Here is a 16359-nt window from a genome sequence, read left to right as displayed (position 1 = left end):
ATTCACAATCACAGGCTACCCATCAATCAACACACTAGAACAAAGGGATGAAAGTGTGAAGGTCCGTCAGTGTTGAAGCAGGATTAATATTATTTCCTGAATGCTATGAAGATGAAGATATTTTTTCCCTTTGGAGCACATTGATTTCCTTTTGCTACTCACTGGTTAGTTAGTACGTTCATTTTTCTTTTCTTTTTCATTTAGAAATCTTATTTTTCTTTTTGTTGACCAAAAGCATCCGAAATGCCAACGGATATGAACTGAGAATATGGGTCGCCAGAACCGAAACAGATTAGCTACTGTGTGTATCCGGAACCTTGATCGGACTATATTCTAAACGGCATGCTAGCGGCTAGAAGAATTTTTTTAAAGATTACTACTGAATTTTCCTTTTTTTCTTTCTTTCTTTCTTTCTTTTTTTCTTTCCTCTTTCTTTCTGTCTTTCTTTCTTCGTATCTCCCAGGTAACCCAGGTAACCCAGGTACAACGCATTAACTAGTCCCATTCTCTTAGCCGTGAGTGTTCGAATCAAGATGGCGGACGAGAAGGAGATTGTCCACATGATCCCTGTATCCACAAAGAAATCCTAGAATGCAAGCTTTATTCATAGGACATGGATTGTCCTGGATATAGAATTTTATTTGATGTCCTTTTATGGATGGTTTTCTTGGCGTTCTTACCAAAAAACTACCAGATCAAAGGCACTGGCTTTGGTGTTTTCAACCAGACGCCGTCTAAAGAAATTTATCTCCCAAACTATGACTTTTATCATAATTTATCTCAGCTCAATCAGTGCATTTACGAACTAGTCTCTCAATTTCCCAACATTCTGGACGCAGAGATGCGATTCCGTTCGCGATGGGGGCTTTCTCAGTACGTCCTCCATTTTGGGAATTTATCCGAATCAAAGACTTCTACGAGAAAAGTTCGAATTTTATTGTCTTTTGGCGAACATTCTTCTGAATATTTACCTGTAGAGAGCATGCTATATTTACTAAAAAACTTAACCTCGGGAATACAAGAACCATTTGGATCACCAGGTTTTAATTTTACGCGTTTTGTCATGGAAAATATAGATTTATATTTAATTGGTATATTTAACCCTGATGGACGGTCAGTCATAGAAAAGACTAAAAATTATTGTTGGATAAAAACTGGAAGTGGCGCTGATCTTAACTTGCATCAATATGGCTCCACGTCGTCTGTTACACGCCAGATGTTAGTAGGTATGGTAATTTTAACCTTTATTGACTAATTCGTGTTTGCCTCAGACTAATTTGATCATAAGTGCGTTTAATTTGGCAATCTATAATCCTTATTGGCCTTGTAGGTGGTATAGTAAATGTAAACCTGTTTTACGTGTCCTTAATTTCCATAAGTTTGAATTCATAATTCATTTATTACTGATTTTTGTTAAGTGATTTTCTGTTTATTCTAATTCTCTTTTTATTTATTTTCATTTATGATTTTTTAACCTTGTGAATAGTTTTTTTTATTAAGACCTCGTTTAAAATTCTTTTTCCTATTGATAGACAGGGGAGAAGGGGTGGAGGGGGATGGAAATGAAAGAATGCACCCATGCCCTCTGCACATAACAAGAGAAAATATAGGACTCTTCCAAATAGTGAATTTCAAATATAATTAAAATTTGCTAACTTTCCTTTTTAAATCAAAAAAAAAATGCAACTTCTCTTCCTCAGAGCCTGAATGCCGAGTATTAACAGAACTTACAAGCTTGCTCGATTTTGATGTCTTTATTTCATTTCATTCTGGTGAAGAGAACATATTAGTCCCTTTCAGAGGTAAAGGAAATAAATAAATCCCCTCGTATCATGAGGGTAGCAATAATAGCAAATAACTAATAAAAACCTGTGGCCCTTTAAGAAGTTTATTTTTGTTGAGGGAGGACTGGTGAAAAAAAACCTTTAGGCACATGAGAGAACCAATAAACTCTACTTGCATATGACACACGAGTCCATGAATCAAACCTGGGTTGCATTCGGTGAGGCAAGAGCTCCCACAGTAATAATGACTAACTTAACTGAAGCAACTCCGTTAAAGTGAAGGCATTTAACCCATGAAATAAAAAGATGTCAGTCAACTTGTAATATATGAATAGAGGTTTGGAGACTTACCTCAAAGAAACTATCATGGCCTATTATATTGATCTATGTTTTTTTTTTTACAATAGATTTTGATAGTGTCCCAAGGAATTCATTGTATCCAGATAACATGGAGATCCTGTCCTTAGCTCATCAACTTTCTAGTTCAACCTCTAATGGCCTTAAACACATTCAGATGAACCAGTCACTGAACCATTATGGAGAGAGCATATTTTCATATACATCCACAACAAGGGAGGTAAGTGTTGAAGGGAAGGGCATTTTACTGTGTTTTTCTGTTTTACTGCAATTTTTGATATTCAGAATTATTAAGAAACACAACTATGACTGAACTAATTTTGCTCAATTGTTGTTTTCTGTGAACCAGATACCATATGTATATGTGATATCCTTGTGGAAAAATACTAAGGATGTACAAAAGGACCAAAGCAACTGCTTTGCCAGGTCTAATCCTCAAAGCAGTAAACTCCAGGTATGCTCAATTTCTTTCTTTTTCAGTCCATACATAAAGTTTAAGCAAAGACCTTTTTCATTTTCATACAATGTTTTTCCATTACAGACCATGTGTCATTCTCTGAGAATAAGATTCTTTGTTTGAGTCGTATCCATATTCATAACTCTTCTCATACGCCATCCATTAAACAAATAAATGAATACTCTTGGCGGACCCCATATAACGACAGGCATCCTGCTTACAATATTAGTCTTCCCCTGACCAGTATACTAACAGTATGACGGAATGAGAAAACGTTACACCAAAGTAATATTTAAGGTCTAATCTGAACCCCTAAAAAACTCACACAGGAAATATTAATGACACTAATGATCACCCCTACCACTTCTCCTACCACTAACCTGTAAATACAGTGTTTTTCTAATGCCAAGAACAAATTAAACTTATTGGCTGCTGTGTTTGAGAGTTTTATCCTTGACATCAGCTGATTCCTCCCTTTTTTTTTTGCTTGGTTCACTTTTGTGCTTTAAGGTTTTCCTCTGGGTTCTGATATACTTTTGATTTATTACTGTACCTGTATATCTTGATGAAAATACTTTAATTGTGCTCAACAGGAGGTATTGAAGTCTTTTCACCCAGTATACAATAGTCTTTTTAAATATATGGTCAAATGGAAGAAAACTAAACTGAAGAGTATTGCTGAGAAGAAGAAAATAAAAACAATAGTAAGTTGGCTGCGCTTACTGCGGCTTTCGATATTCTGCAAAATCGGTAATTGCTAGCTCCACAATGAAATCTAGTTTTTCATTGCTTTCAATCAAAGATAATCAGTAAATACCTTTTATATTTTTGACTGGCGGCAGTAAAACCAATTTCACAACAAGCTGTTGAAATGTCTGACTTCACAGAATATTGAAAACTGCAGTAATGTTTTTGCACCTTTGTTCTACCAACATTCCACATCAGTGACTTAAGTTAGAATGCTAACAAAGGACTGCAGAGATGGAGGGCACTAACTCCCAAACTCCTATTACTTCTCAGTAAACTTTCTTGGTTTTCATCTTCTAATCTTCCCAATCTTCATTTTTTAACCATTCACCCATCTGCACACATAGGTGTGCCATGTTCATTGCCTCTGCAGCCACTGGTGTAGGAGAAAGTAACTAGTTTCAAATGAAACCCAACACTCTTAATCAACCTCTGGGCTAAATACAGTCAGGGCACAGCTGTTTAGTCATTTGTTTTGTTTAATTTGATTTTGTTCAAACATTAATCATCTGTTACAATAACATTTTTTTATTAATCTTTTTTTTTTCAGCACCCCTTGTCAAACTCCTATGGAATCTCATTTATTATTGTAATAATCATTGTATTACTCTTAATGACTAGAATTAATCTACCATTGGGATGGAGATTATTTTACAGAAGGCAGAGGCGTATTGTTAGCCTAAGATCATTATCCTCTGTCTTCTCTTTTTTCATTTTTTAGAGCAATTTTTACTCTAGTCTTGTTCTTAGCACCATATGGAGAATCAATGAGACAACTTCTTGCAGCAAAATAGTTTTTGGTGGACTAATCAAGGCGTTTCCCCAAACAGGTGACCTTGAAAAAAAATTTTTCAAACCCCTATGTCATCATGAAAATTGATTGCCATCCATCAAAATCTACTTTATTGCAGCAAAAATCCCACGTAGGTTATGACAAGTTTAATAACAAGCTCTAGAATAACTTTTAATATTATGGGTCTGGGTCTTGGAAAACAGAAACGCAATTTTATTATAGGAATACAGGATTTAAAAAATATTCCAACAATCTAAACAAAACAAAAACAACAAAAAGTAAGATATTTCGACTGTAACACTTTTATAGGTTATTATAGAATTTAATCCACTAGGTACATATTTGAAAATATTAGAGGAACAAAGAAAAAATGATTTATGTAAAAGTAAGAAATAGGATGTAGAAAATACAATGTATGTAGACACAGGTATTATAAAAGACTAGTATTAATCCTATACTTTTCTTTATTTACTTATTTACTTATTTGAAAATTATGTCTTAACCTATCAATAGACCATTCCCAGGGCTTAAAAATAATGGCCAATTATAATGGCCAATAATGATGACTTATTGGCTGTTATTTTAAGCTCTGGATTTGAGTTCACATGAATGAACATGAAACATTGGCTCCAAGTTAAGGTAGGACTCGATGTTTTGAGAAATTTACTATATTTTGTCAAGTTCAACCTTGACTGGAGGCACACAAGCAAATGGGGATGGTCTATTTTTAGCATCAAATTGGCAACGTGCGTCCCTTCCCATGAGAATAAAAGGACAAAACACGTGGTTGTCATGTTGGTTTACATGACGAAAGACTAGACCTTAACTTCTGTCAAAGTCAACCAAAATGGTTGACTTTGTATACGATGAATATATTCATCGTCATCGTATATATGGTGGCTATGATGTTATATGCACTCCAAGGATAGTTGCAAAGAAAATGGAAGATAGAGATTAAGCCACTGTCCTACAGCTCAGTTGCCGCTTTCTCTTCATCACTGTCTGCCAGCAGTGCTGATATCATACTATGAATACAAAAAAGGTAAAAATTAATGTCTTGTACTTATTGTAAAAGTTTACTTAAGACCACTTCATATACAACTTTATCACATAGCTGAACATGGTGAAAGTGCTCTGATTGTTTGAGAACTATTTATATCTCTACACTCACTACAAGAACTTAAATTTGTACAAGCAGGTTTAGTTGTTTTGTTTTTTTGTTGTTTTTTTTTTGTTTGTTTGTTTGTTTTTGTTTGTTTGTTTTGTTTTTGTTTTTTTGTTGTTTTTTTTTTGTACCTGTATAAATATAGAAAGAAGAAGATCAAGTGAAATGCCAGCTTTATCATCGATTCCTTCAAGAAACCCTTTAGTTGACTCCTGTTATGGATTTCTGCAGGATCATAAAGGCCAAGATTCCCTGGTGGCTTGTTAATAAACCTTCAAAATAAACAAGTCATCCATCAAAATAAGGTCTACAGGATATATTGCCTGTCCTTTGCAAGCTTTAATCCCACAAGAGTCGTATGACAAATTCATGTGACGACTGTCTTAACAAAGGAAGCTTATAAGAGATCTTTTGTTATATACCACCAATGTGACCATAAATAGGTAACTTGCAAAAATGAAGTATACTAAGACCAAAAAACATTTGGTGATGCAGATATCATTTCTACCTCTGCTTAATGAGCTGTAAGACACGGCAGGTGTGATGGCCTAAATAGTTGTTAGTTGACCTAGATAAAGGAATGAATCAAGTTTGAAGTTTTGAACCCTGGCTGGTGCTATCTAGTCTTCTCACAGTATTCAGTGGCAAAGCAAGGGGAGTTATATCGTAGTGTATGGGAATTGTCAGGGAAATTCTATTCAAATTCAAATTTCTAGTAGTCATACCCTACGATAGCATAAATTAAACTATAATAAATATTTATGTGCACGCGCTGATGATACATCGTTTAAATATGACTAAAAAAATGAGACCACCCAAGCAAATTCGCTTCGTGGTCTAGTGGTTAGAGTTAGGGTGGGGTTTGGCATTGTAGTAGATCTTTGGAGCTGAAGGTGCCGAGTTCGATTCTTGGTGTCTGTGAAGAGAACAAAAGTCCCACTCATGTGTTCGGAAACCTATAACATACTTCATTAACCCGTACACGACGATAGTACTGCATGGGGATAATATAAAAAGGTAAAATACCTGTAAAAGTTCCAAACCATAAGTGGGAGATTCAAGAGAAAGAATATCCACTGAAAATAACCTAGTAACAACATGGTTATGAGGCCATGTGCAATAAGTTCTGGGATAACCCACTGCAAAAGAAACAAAACATCAAAAAGCAAAATTAAAATTGATACCAGAATTTAAATGCACCAAGGGCAAGAATTTTTCATTGTCCCCCGACCCTTCTCTTCTCCCTTAACTCCACTGGCTAATTTGAAAAAATTTCTCATTGTTGTATGTAAAGTTTTTGGTACGAATAGGAATTTGGTGTTGGTGCATAGTAGTCCCAGGTTTGCACCAAACCCCTAGGTACCTGCAGGGAGTCAAGACAATTTAAAAATATTACATCAAAGAAATAATTCCATTCTGAAGCTCTAGAGAGGGAATTCTTTTGACCAACACCCTTTTCTAATAGGTGAACAATTATTGTTGTCATAGTGTGGATAGTCATTGATACATATATATTATGTCTAAAAAAGATTATTCTAAGAGAATTTACTTACAATGTTCAAACGATCGCAGCACGTCCTTGCATTGATATAATCGCATTCTAAGTCAGATAGATTAATTATCTAAAGCGGCAAGTTGAGAAAATATAACCTAAAAATAGAATTTCATCTTGTAACAATACTAAAGCAAGCTGGTAAAAAAATAATGGTACAAAACAACAAATGTTGTCAACAGAAATGCTTAAGAAAGCATTTGAGAAATACTGACAAGTTATGTGCCTTTTCAACTATTAATTAATCTTCTTATCGAAGATATCTAAATATATCTAAATTAATAAATTGGATATAAATTACGTCTAGAATTCTAAATAGTGACTTTAATATATATCTAAGTGGTGTTCGTAGTATGTAAGCTAATGAATGTAAACGATTTTTTAACACGTATATAAGGTTAAAAGGATACAAAAAATACCGTGAGAAAGAGGAGTGCAGCTCCATCGAGCAGACCAAAAATATACAAACCAGCTACTGACATTTTGTTTCGTGCGAAGAGTTCATCAAGTGTCAACCTGGTCTAAATGTTGACCGTGATGTAGCAGATGACCTGGGAACTAGTCTAAGTGGAAATGTTAAAAATTTGGAGTTTTTCCGAAATTTTTCAACTAATTTTTTCATTGATAAACAAAATGTAAGAGTTCTAGATTAATAGGAAAAAGCAACAAGCAAACAAAAACAACAATTAGGAATTGAAAAAATAGTGTACAGTAGATTGATTTTTTGAAAAAATCTTCGAATTCAGTGGCATTTTCTGCTTTTTTTCGTTTTTGCTTTTTATTCATTCTTCCTCTCATTCATTAATTTTTGTTCTATGTTATTTCAATATTCATTTAGTTTTATTTTTGTACAAAATAAGAACAAAAATAGGAAAAAAATTGTTTTGTTGTCATCCCTAGTCTCCAAGGTATCGATACGGCCAGCCTCGGTTTGACATCATACAAGCTTCGAATCCTCAGAGTGTTTTGAGGTCGACATGGCGACCAGTCATGGAATAACGGTAGTAAAAAACCTCTGCTATACTGCTCCCAGAAAACCAAAAACTAAACTACCAGCCACTGAAAATGAAAGAACGGACCGAGGTATTTCTTTGGAGCATTCAGATGGCGAAGAAAGGCCAACGTCTTCGCGTAGTCGAGGAACTAAAGTCCACACTCCGAAGGCCATGATGGAATCTTTGAAAGAACTCCAAGGCATGGATGAAAAAGATTTTTATCGACATTTATTAGCGTTAAAGAAGGAACATAAGAAGACTTTAAAGACAGTAGAAAAGGCGTATTATTCAGAGCTCGGAAAGCAGAGTTCAGGTTTTGATTTAGACGAAAACACCCGTATCAGCATGGAGGACGGAGAGCAGATGAAAAAGTTTGCTACTGAAAAATATATTCGAGATGATTACGATCCTTATGAAGTAGGATATCAAGAATTACTTGAGAGTGATTTATTACCTGCTACAGACCTTGTACGAGATATGTCTACCAGGCAACAAGAAGAGGATAAAGAAAACCAAGGTAAGTCTTGCCATATAAATTTTTAAGAATCAAAAGGGCAAGCTTTGTGGTTGCTTGTCTTTTACTGTAAGGCACCTGTAGTTGAGTTAGAGTAATAATCTTAGCTCCCCTCCCCCTAAGGAAAGTCAATTTTAGAAAAGAGAAAAGAATCCATCATAAAAGGAGGCTGGAGCCATACCCTCCCCACCACCCCCTATCCCCATGTTAATTTTATTCAATAGCTGCCTTGATAGCTCGTTTGGTAAATCACTCATACGATGTTTGCTCCAATTAGATGAAATCCCTGACCAGGAGTGGGAATTCAATCTATTATACAAAATGTTGGTCAAATCCTTACACTTAAAATATGATAAAGTAAATAAACCCATTCTAGTGGCTGGCATATCAGCTGATAATGTTTGAAGATGAGAAATGGTTCTAAAAACAAAAGACAGCCAAGAAGTGAAGCTTTGAGGGCACGTGTAATATTATGAGAACAATTTATAATCCAAGAACATTATCAGTGGATGTTCCAGTGAGCCAGAAGGTTTTTTTTTATATATTTTTATAACCCAACTACTTCACAGGAATGGATTTCGATAACTGAAAGCTTTGTTACGTTCATCAGGAATAAATACAATTAGTAAAAAGAGGAATAAAAAATAAGTTTGAAAGCAACTTAGGAGCCTGGGATCGTATTAACTATTATTAACCCAATTTATTTATTAACTCTTACACCAATACAAACCAGTATTGGTTTCTCAAAATCACAATAAACATAGTTATTTTATTTTATTAACTTTTTCCCTGAGCACAGGGACACAGCACATGTACCATAACAGCTTTTGCCAATTACTGTAGGCCCTGTAGTATTTATTAGCACTGAAGTTGGTAATCACCAGCATCTTTAGGTCTTTTAAGCCCACCTTTAAAATATATAGTGGGTTATAAGGAGGATTGACAGGGCCTACAGTTTTAAGTACTTATTTGAGAAGACTTGAAGGTCTAACCATTTGCAGATGTTATTATGAAGGCAGCAACTTCTCAGTTATTTTAAGACCCTGAGTGTTGGTCAGACTTGAACATCAACCTTCCACACAACAGACGGACACTCTTACCAACTAAGCTAACCAAGAGGCTGTTGATGTTTTCCAATTATAATTTGTTTCAAAAATTTCAGCATAAAATTGCTATTTAGGAATATTAAAATGAAAATCATAGCATGAAAGCTGTAAATTAGGTGTAAAAAAAAATTTGCGATCCGAAATCCAGCAAATCGAAGTCCAGTCCAGTCCAACCATGTACGGTTCCAAATTTTCCAAAATAAACAATCTCTCAAAATTCAGAATTTAGAGGCATAAATCGAATTTTAAAGTAAGGACATGTTTTAACTATACATTAAGATTATCAGTATCCTCTTAAAAGCTGAAACTTTGATAATTTTGTTTTTGCGATTCAAGATCCAGTTAACCAAACTACAGTCCAATCCATCAATCTATGCTATTCCTGATTTTCCAAAATTAAAAATCATGGAGTTCATAGCAACGTTTATGATATAATATTCATATTTGAAATACCATTCCATCAAGTGTGGTATTCTTCATTCACCCATTGGTGGGTATGTAGTTAACATTAACTTAAGTGGTTTCCCCTGTTTCTAATGCTGAATCTACATACATACATAGAATAGGGAACGAAGGAAGCAGAGGTTATCGAGACTGACATATGAGGTCATTGATTCCTATTACTATGGAAATAACTAGAGTGGTAAAAATTCTGTTAAAGGATTCTCGTTCGCTGAAGTGATTTCTTGTATAACATGATCGTTCCTTGACAATCATTTCGTTCAAAAATGATCTTGTGGTCTTACTACCCAACTGATTGTTATGGTATGTTGGGGTTTCTTAATTTAAAATGATTTTTTTTTTTCAACAAGGTTCACCAGACGATGACAGACAAAACCGAAGACGATCCCATAGTGACCTTAGTGACAATGACAGTTGGTCAGAAGAAGAACTAGACCTCCCTAAGAAACGACCCCAGAGCAGGGATGGACGGGTGCTATACAAAGAAATGCTTCCCAATAGATCAAGTGCACTGGATACCGTGGAAAGCTTATGGCAGGATTTCTCAGTATATGACTACCCCAGAGATCCATCCAGTCCTCCTAAAGCCTCCGAACCACTCGACACCTGGTCACCCTGTATAACAATACCCAAACCATTCACCATGACAATCAGAGAAGCCAGGAAATCAAAAGAAAAGAAAACCAGATCTCAGAGACTTTTGGAAGAAGAATTAAAACTGAAAAAGGAAAAGGAGGAGTCGGAATTGCAGAAAAAATTCCGCTCCCAGCCTGTTCCCGCTACGACTTTCTTACCATTATACGACGAGATCACAAGACAGAATGAAATTCGAAGACAGTACGTGAAGGAAACAAGTAAAGCACTTTTGAAGTCGACCGAGAAGCCGTTTAGTTTCGTTAAAAGAGAGGAACAAAAGCGTTCTTTAACAAGATCGAAATCTCTGAGCAGCCTATCGGACTTGACTCCGAAAAAAGAGAAAAAGATCTTCAAAGCAAATCCCTTTCCAGCTCACTTGTTTGACTTAACCTTGGCAGATAAACTGGCAGAACAGGATGAGTATCGAACCATTAAGGTCAGAATGCGAGCTGAAGAAACTCTTGCCAACTCTCGTCTTCCAATGAACATGGAAGGGCGTGGCAGAAAGTACACGATCGGCAAGTTGCGCAACAAGGCTATGAAAGAGAAGGAAAAGAAAGCGTTCATGACCAAAGATCACACCTTCAGACCACAAATCAACCAAGAAATACCTGACTTCGATAATCTACAATTTCAGTTTGACAAAGAATTGAGAAAGAAGAAGAAAGAAAGGGAACCAACTGTGGTAGAGCCCTTCAACCTCCGTACGACAGCCTTATCGAGCATGCGCAAATCACGTACTCTAGAGAGGAGTTCTGCGGATGGCCGCCTGTGGTCAAGAAGAAGATCAGGCAGTAGAGAAAGACCTAGTAGTGCCAGATCTTTGAGTAGAGAAACACCTTCAAGTGGTAGAGCAAGCAGTAGGGAGCGACCAGCAAGCGCTTCGTTCTCTTATTCATCAGACATCCTTCCTTACGGGTAAGTAAGAAATATATCATATGAAAATTGTAATTGTTATCAGAATAAGTTTCTCAAACTGGCGTTGTGTTTTGTCTTCGTTTTACTAGCACCACAGAATCAGCTCGCCTACGAGACAGCAAGATTCGTCAGAGCCTTGAGGAAAAACGCGCAAAAGAAACAGAAGAGCTCAAAGAAAAACGAAGAAAAGAACAAAGACTCAAGCAACTTCGTTCAGTGGTATCTCGAAAAGCAATGGCTAATGATAACAGCTGGCAGCTTAGGAAGACTTCTGATGTGAAGATCAAGAGCTTCAGGTACGTTAACTGTTACTGTCGTTCTTGTCGATGGTGGTGGTGTTGTTGCTGGTTGTGGTGGACTGTTGCCGTCGTTGGTCCGTTGATGCTACCATGTTTGTTGTTGCTGTTGCTGCTGCTCCCCTTTCGTTGTTGGTAATGTTATTGTTGCGGCTGCCATGTTGAGCCTACCAGATTAGTTAGTTTCTGAACAAGATTTATCTGTTGTTCCAGGGAAGCCGACAAGGCTCGCAGAGAAGAGTACCAGCAAGAACTGGAGGAGATTCAAGGTCGTGTAGAGAAGAGACCGCTGTTGTTCGAACGTCAATCTCAGCTGAACGCAAAACGATGCGCGGAAAGAAAATACGAAGACATCCTAAGAAGCGCAGGCGTGGACGAGCAACTTGTAAGAAGCCTGGTGACCAAGGATGGAAAGATCATTGACGCAGAGAGTGAAGATGAGCTTAGTGATAGCGATACTGAACATTATACCACGGGATCATTATCTAAAGACCCTCGGGAATCCCGCAAAGACGACGATAGTGAAATCGACGAAGACATAGAGTATGACTCGTGATGATTTGCCCAAGTTTTAATTATTTAGTCTATATTTATAATTATAAAATATTTAACTATCAGATAGAGAAAAAAATGAAGTCTTTGGAACACGGTACCACATTTTCTTACCAGTCAAAGCTGTCAGCGTTTGTCCGTACCCCTCCCCCAGGGGTTTTCAGTCGTCTTCCTTTTATCCCTCTTATAGACGGCTTGGCTGGGGCTTAAGAGGAAAGGGTTTTTTTTGTGGAGGGTCACAGTTTTTTTATTTTGACGAGAGCTAGTTCATTGTTGAGTTAATATGGGGGTCGTGAATTTTTTACTGAGGAAAAGAGAGATGGCTACAACCATTTGTAAAAAATTGACGTCGAAGCCCCAGCCCTCCCCCCAGTAAAAAACTTAACTTCCCTTACGAAAGTTATCTTGTAAATGATAACTAATGTGGTACCGTGTTTCATTCCTTCCTCCCCCCCCTTTCTCCTAAGGTAGACATAGGACTCTTAGCGAGAACATGTGTTTTAAGGAAACGTACTTCATACACGATCCTGCTTATTACTGATAACCATTCATACAAACATGCAAAGGTTATCTAAGCAGTGCTATCTTACTCAAAGTTTTTATGAATTCCTTTCGCTTTACTGCTGACACGGAATTGAAATATGGCGATCAATTTGAATAACTATTGTTCTGGACTGACATAGCTTCGCGTTCGTGTACAATCATAAAAACGTTTTCACATGTATGAGAGGCTAGTCAGTCCAGAACAATAGCTATTCTAATTGGTCGTCATCTTTCGATTCGGCGTATAAAGTGTTATAATCACATCAATTCCTGAATTCTTTCATTGCCAGGAAACCCGGAAAAATGAAACGAGCGCTAACTTCCTATCCCGGGGGGGGGGGGTACTCTTGCCCGTATAGGGTAGGGATGTGCCGCTGAACCCTGTTCCAGAATAAAATTGCTGTAAACCATGCCCTGTTTGGCGGCACGGACGTACACGTATTGCGAATATAGGGCAGTACCCCCCTCCCCCCCCTCCCCCCGGGTTTCCTATGTTATATATCGTAAGATTATGTCTAACTATCATAAAGTAAAATTTCATATTGATAAAAAATAATATTTACCATAGGGCTTTGTTGTTCTTTAAAATCTGCATGACAGAAAGCCGTTTCCTGTTTGCCAACTAGAGCTGACTTCAACATCAGCGTCGTCTCTCTTTGTCCTAGTTTGTAAAGCCTAAAATAACAATGACAACGCCGTTATTTGACCAGGCACATGCGTTTGGTACTCGCTCATTTGGATTGGTTGCTCATTCTGATCAAAAAAATATTAGATATTGCTCATTCTGATCAAAAAAAGTATTTGATTTTCTGATGATATTTCATCGAAACTAGTTCTAAGCACACATACTATTCTCCGGCCAGGAAGAAAGATCCCATGGTCAGGCAAACCACTCCGACCATCTTTGCCTAACCCGACCACTCCGATGTGGCCGGTCGCATATAAGAGGTTTTTCAGTACTACAGAGGCTTTGCTGGGAATTCACGCAACGCCACCCTCTGAGTTAGCTCAAGTTACTGATTCGAGATGTGAGGTCAATTCAAAGCGGAAAAGCGTCTAGATTTTAATATGCCGTAGCTTGTCCCTTGGTTTCCATGAGGTCATCTTCTTGGAAGTAATTATTAATATTTCCTTTAGTACCTAAAGAATTTAGTATGAGAGTTATAGTGTGCATACAGGGACGCGCAACCGACTATCAGTCTATCTAAGTCAGTAAATAATAGAAACGCGCGTACAGGATCTTACTGGCTGGCTGGCACTGAACGCCGTTACCGGTAGCAACCATAAGCAGCTGCAAGCCGTCATTTGATATAAATAATCGACAAACATCTCGGTCATGTGATCCACCCGGTACGGCCGAGCATGCGCTGTAATGGTTGTTTGTGTCCATTTGCTCGGGGTTTGATTTTCTCGCGCAGTATTCGGTAGTATTCGATTTACCGAGGAAACAGGTCGCTTCAAACAACATACACCTTATTAGTGTTTTATGGGAAATAGCACGTATTGAGCCATCTGGTGTGCATATCAAATCACGCAGTGATCACGTGCTGTCCACGCGTATCATACAATATATTGATGCAGTGATTTCAATTATGCAAATATGGTCTTGCACGAACCATTGCACTGCTCTGATGCAGTCTTTTTAAAAGGCTAAAAATAGCAAAAATGTCACAAAATCATTAGCAACTTTTAGTCCCATGTTACAACATTTTTTAATCACGTGTATTATGATGAAGAGATTTAAGATTTAATGGTAAAATGGAATAAGATGGATGGCTTTACTATAAGCTGCAAACATTGTGGTTGTGAATAATTAATAAGTGACTTGACACTGACCTTCCGTGTTCAAAAAATTTTGAAGGGGCTGTCTCGATAGTGAGTGGTGTACACCTGACGATGACGATGAAACGGGGGGGGGGGGTCAATATATTATTAGTAAATATATGTATATATATATATATATATATATATTTTTTTTTTTTTTTTTTGTAACAAACGCGACACCAATTTACTATGACTACTTTCTCGTCACCTAAAATAATATCTTCACTAATGTATTGTAAATATTCCAGTGTCGTCTGTAGTCAGAGGATTTTCTGGGAGCATTGCTCATAAGATAAACAGCTGTTTCTACGACACTGGGGAGCGTTCCTCTGTGATCCAAGATTTCAAAGGACTAGCTTTAGTGCAAGGGGTCTTAGTCAAGAGGCCGGTAATTCGAGGTCTTGAACAGTTAGTTGCCAAACTTGCAATAGTAAATGTTGGATGGGATAAATTACGCCTCGTTTGTGTTTGTGTCATTGAAAGGGATTTCACTATGCAACTCAGAACTTTAGGAGCTTTTTTATGACACTTTTAAGGTTTGCTGCTCTCGTTGGCACAGAAACGTCATGACTGAGCTGCACTTGTTACTTGGCAATACTATTATCTTGATTCATCTCCCATTACTAATACTATGCAAAGAACCTTCACTATTCTGTCATTCAGCATTTGACTAACATCAAGATCACTACCGCACACAACCAACACCACCACTATCAGGTACATCAACACTACTACACCTGTAGAATTCTCTTTTTTTACTTGTGCTATTGATTTAGTACAGTCTATACCAGTAGTCACTCTTATTATAGTGTAGTATCAAATATGACCTCTACGAATATAATAACGATTATCTATCGGCCTATGACCTGAAATTAAAGCCCACTCAGTATAAATAGTACATGAATTTCAGTAGGCAGCGTATTCATTTAGTAGAAAGTAATCGTTAATAAAAGTTATCGCTAATAAATATTTGTATGTGTCACGTTTCAACGCATCGAACTGAATAAATAATCAGAAATAATCCCCCCTTCGTCCATTTGATCCACTCGGGACTCCATGCGAACCACGCATGTACCGCGGATAAAACTGATCTTGACAATCACCAAGATCATCATCAAAATACCTTATTCTTTTCCGTCAGTTCTGTTTCCTCTCTGCTCTCCATTCAACGTGATTTCCCACATCCGGAACCGGTGTCTTATTGCAGTTTTTTTTGTTGTCGTCGTGGGACCAACTCTCAGTCAAACTTAAGGACTTACATCACGTACATACAGACCAAAATGCCTATCGAAACGCGGTTGAAAGGTTTCCTTTTTCTTGGCCGATTCTAAAACTTAGTCATACAGCTTACAATTTTAATGTGAAAATCTAGGCCTTAAAAATACTCTAGTGCGTGATTCTTGCAAGTTTAAAATTTTCAGGTTTGCTGCTTTGGAAACATATTGGAGTAGAACCTTTATATTCTGACTGGTCACTCGTAAGGTCCGATCAATACAGCTATAAAAAGATACTGCTACCTGAAAATGGATATCAATTATAGGTATTGTTTGTAGATGGTAAAAGAACATAGTATTGGATATTATCATCTATTTTATAATGAAGTTCCACGGGCGACCATTAGCGACTGGCCTTATATCTTTTGTTCACCGCCATGCGAT

General features: G+C 37.1%; 3 protein-coding genes across 4 annotated transcripts; 2 read left to right on the top strand and 1 right to left on the bottom strand.

Moving 5' to 3' along the window:
• Positions 1 to 525: 525 nt before the first annotated feature.
• LOC116291113 (uncharacterized) lies at positions 526 to 4593 on the top strand. The gene is made up of 6 exons (XM_031698233.2): positions 526 to 1226; positions 1701 to 1802; positions 2192 to 2361; positions 2491 to 2595; positions 3192 to 3302; positions 3896 to 4593. Exons 1-6 carry the CDS (start codon positions 614 to 616, stop codon positions 4064 to 4066), a joined length of 1272 nt encoding a protein of 423 aa, XP_031554093.2. The 5' UTR covers positions 526 to 613; the 3' UTR covers positions 4067 to 4593.
• LOC116291114 (protein cornichon homolog 4) lies at positions 4231 to 16359 on the bottom strand. 2 transcript variants are annotated; one of them, XM_031698235.2, is made up of 8 exons: positions 15825 to 16359; positions 14714 to 14767; positions 13441 to 13552; positions 7266 to 7418; positions 6857 to 6925; positions 6330 to 6442; positions 5435 to 5575; positions 4231 to 5163 (listed from the first exon to the last, which is right to left on the bottom strand). In XM_031698235.2, exons 4-8 carry the CDS (start codon positions 7335 to 7337, stop codon positions 5106 to 5108), a joined length of 453 nt encoding a protein of 150 aa, XP_031554095.1. In that variant the 5' UTR covers positions 7338 to 7418; positions 13441 to 13552; positions 14714 to 14767; positions 15825 to 16359; the 3' UTR covers positions 4231 to 5105. The 2 variants fall into 2 exon arrangements, with proteins under 2 accessions (XP_031554095.1, XP_031554096.1); XM_031698236.2 differs by lacking the exons at positions 13441 to 13552; positions 14714 to 14767; positions 15825 to 16359 and having other exon boundaries at positions 7266 to 7490.
• On the top strand, positions 7747 to 12725 carry LOC116291111 (protein FAM161B). The gene is made up of 4 exons (XM_031698231.2): positions 7747 to 8367; positions 10283 to 11486; positions 11576 to 11782; positions 11996 to 12725. The coding sequence occupies exons 1-4, from the start codon at positions 7833 to 7835 to the stop codon at positions 12336 to 12338; spliced, it is 2289 nt and encodes a 762-aa protein (XP_031554091.2). The 5' UTR covers positions 7747 to 7832; the 3' UTR covers positions 12339 to 12725.

This window comes from Actinia tenebrosa, unplaced genomic scaffold (genome assembly GCF_029948245.1).
Source record: "Actinia tenebrosa isolate PJP-AT-01 unplaced genomic scaffold, QUT_ActTen_1.0 PGA_scaffold8__29_contigs__length_14323225, whole genome shotgun sequence".
Lineage (NCBI taxonomy): Eukaryota > Metazoa > Cnidaria > Anthozoa > Actiniaria > Actiniidae > Actinia > Actinia tenebrosa.
This window is presented reverse-complemented; position numbering and strand designations above follow the sequence as displayed.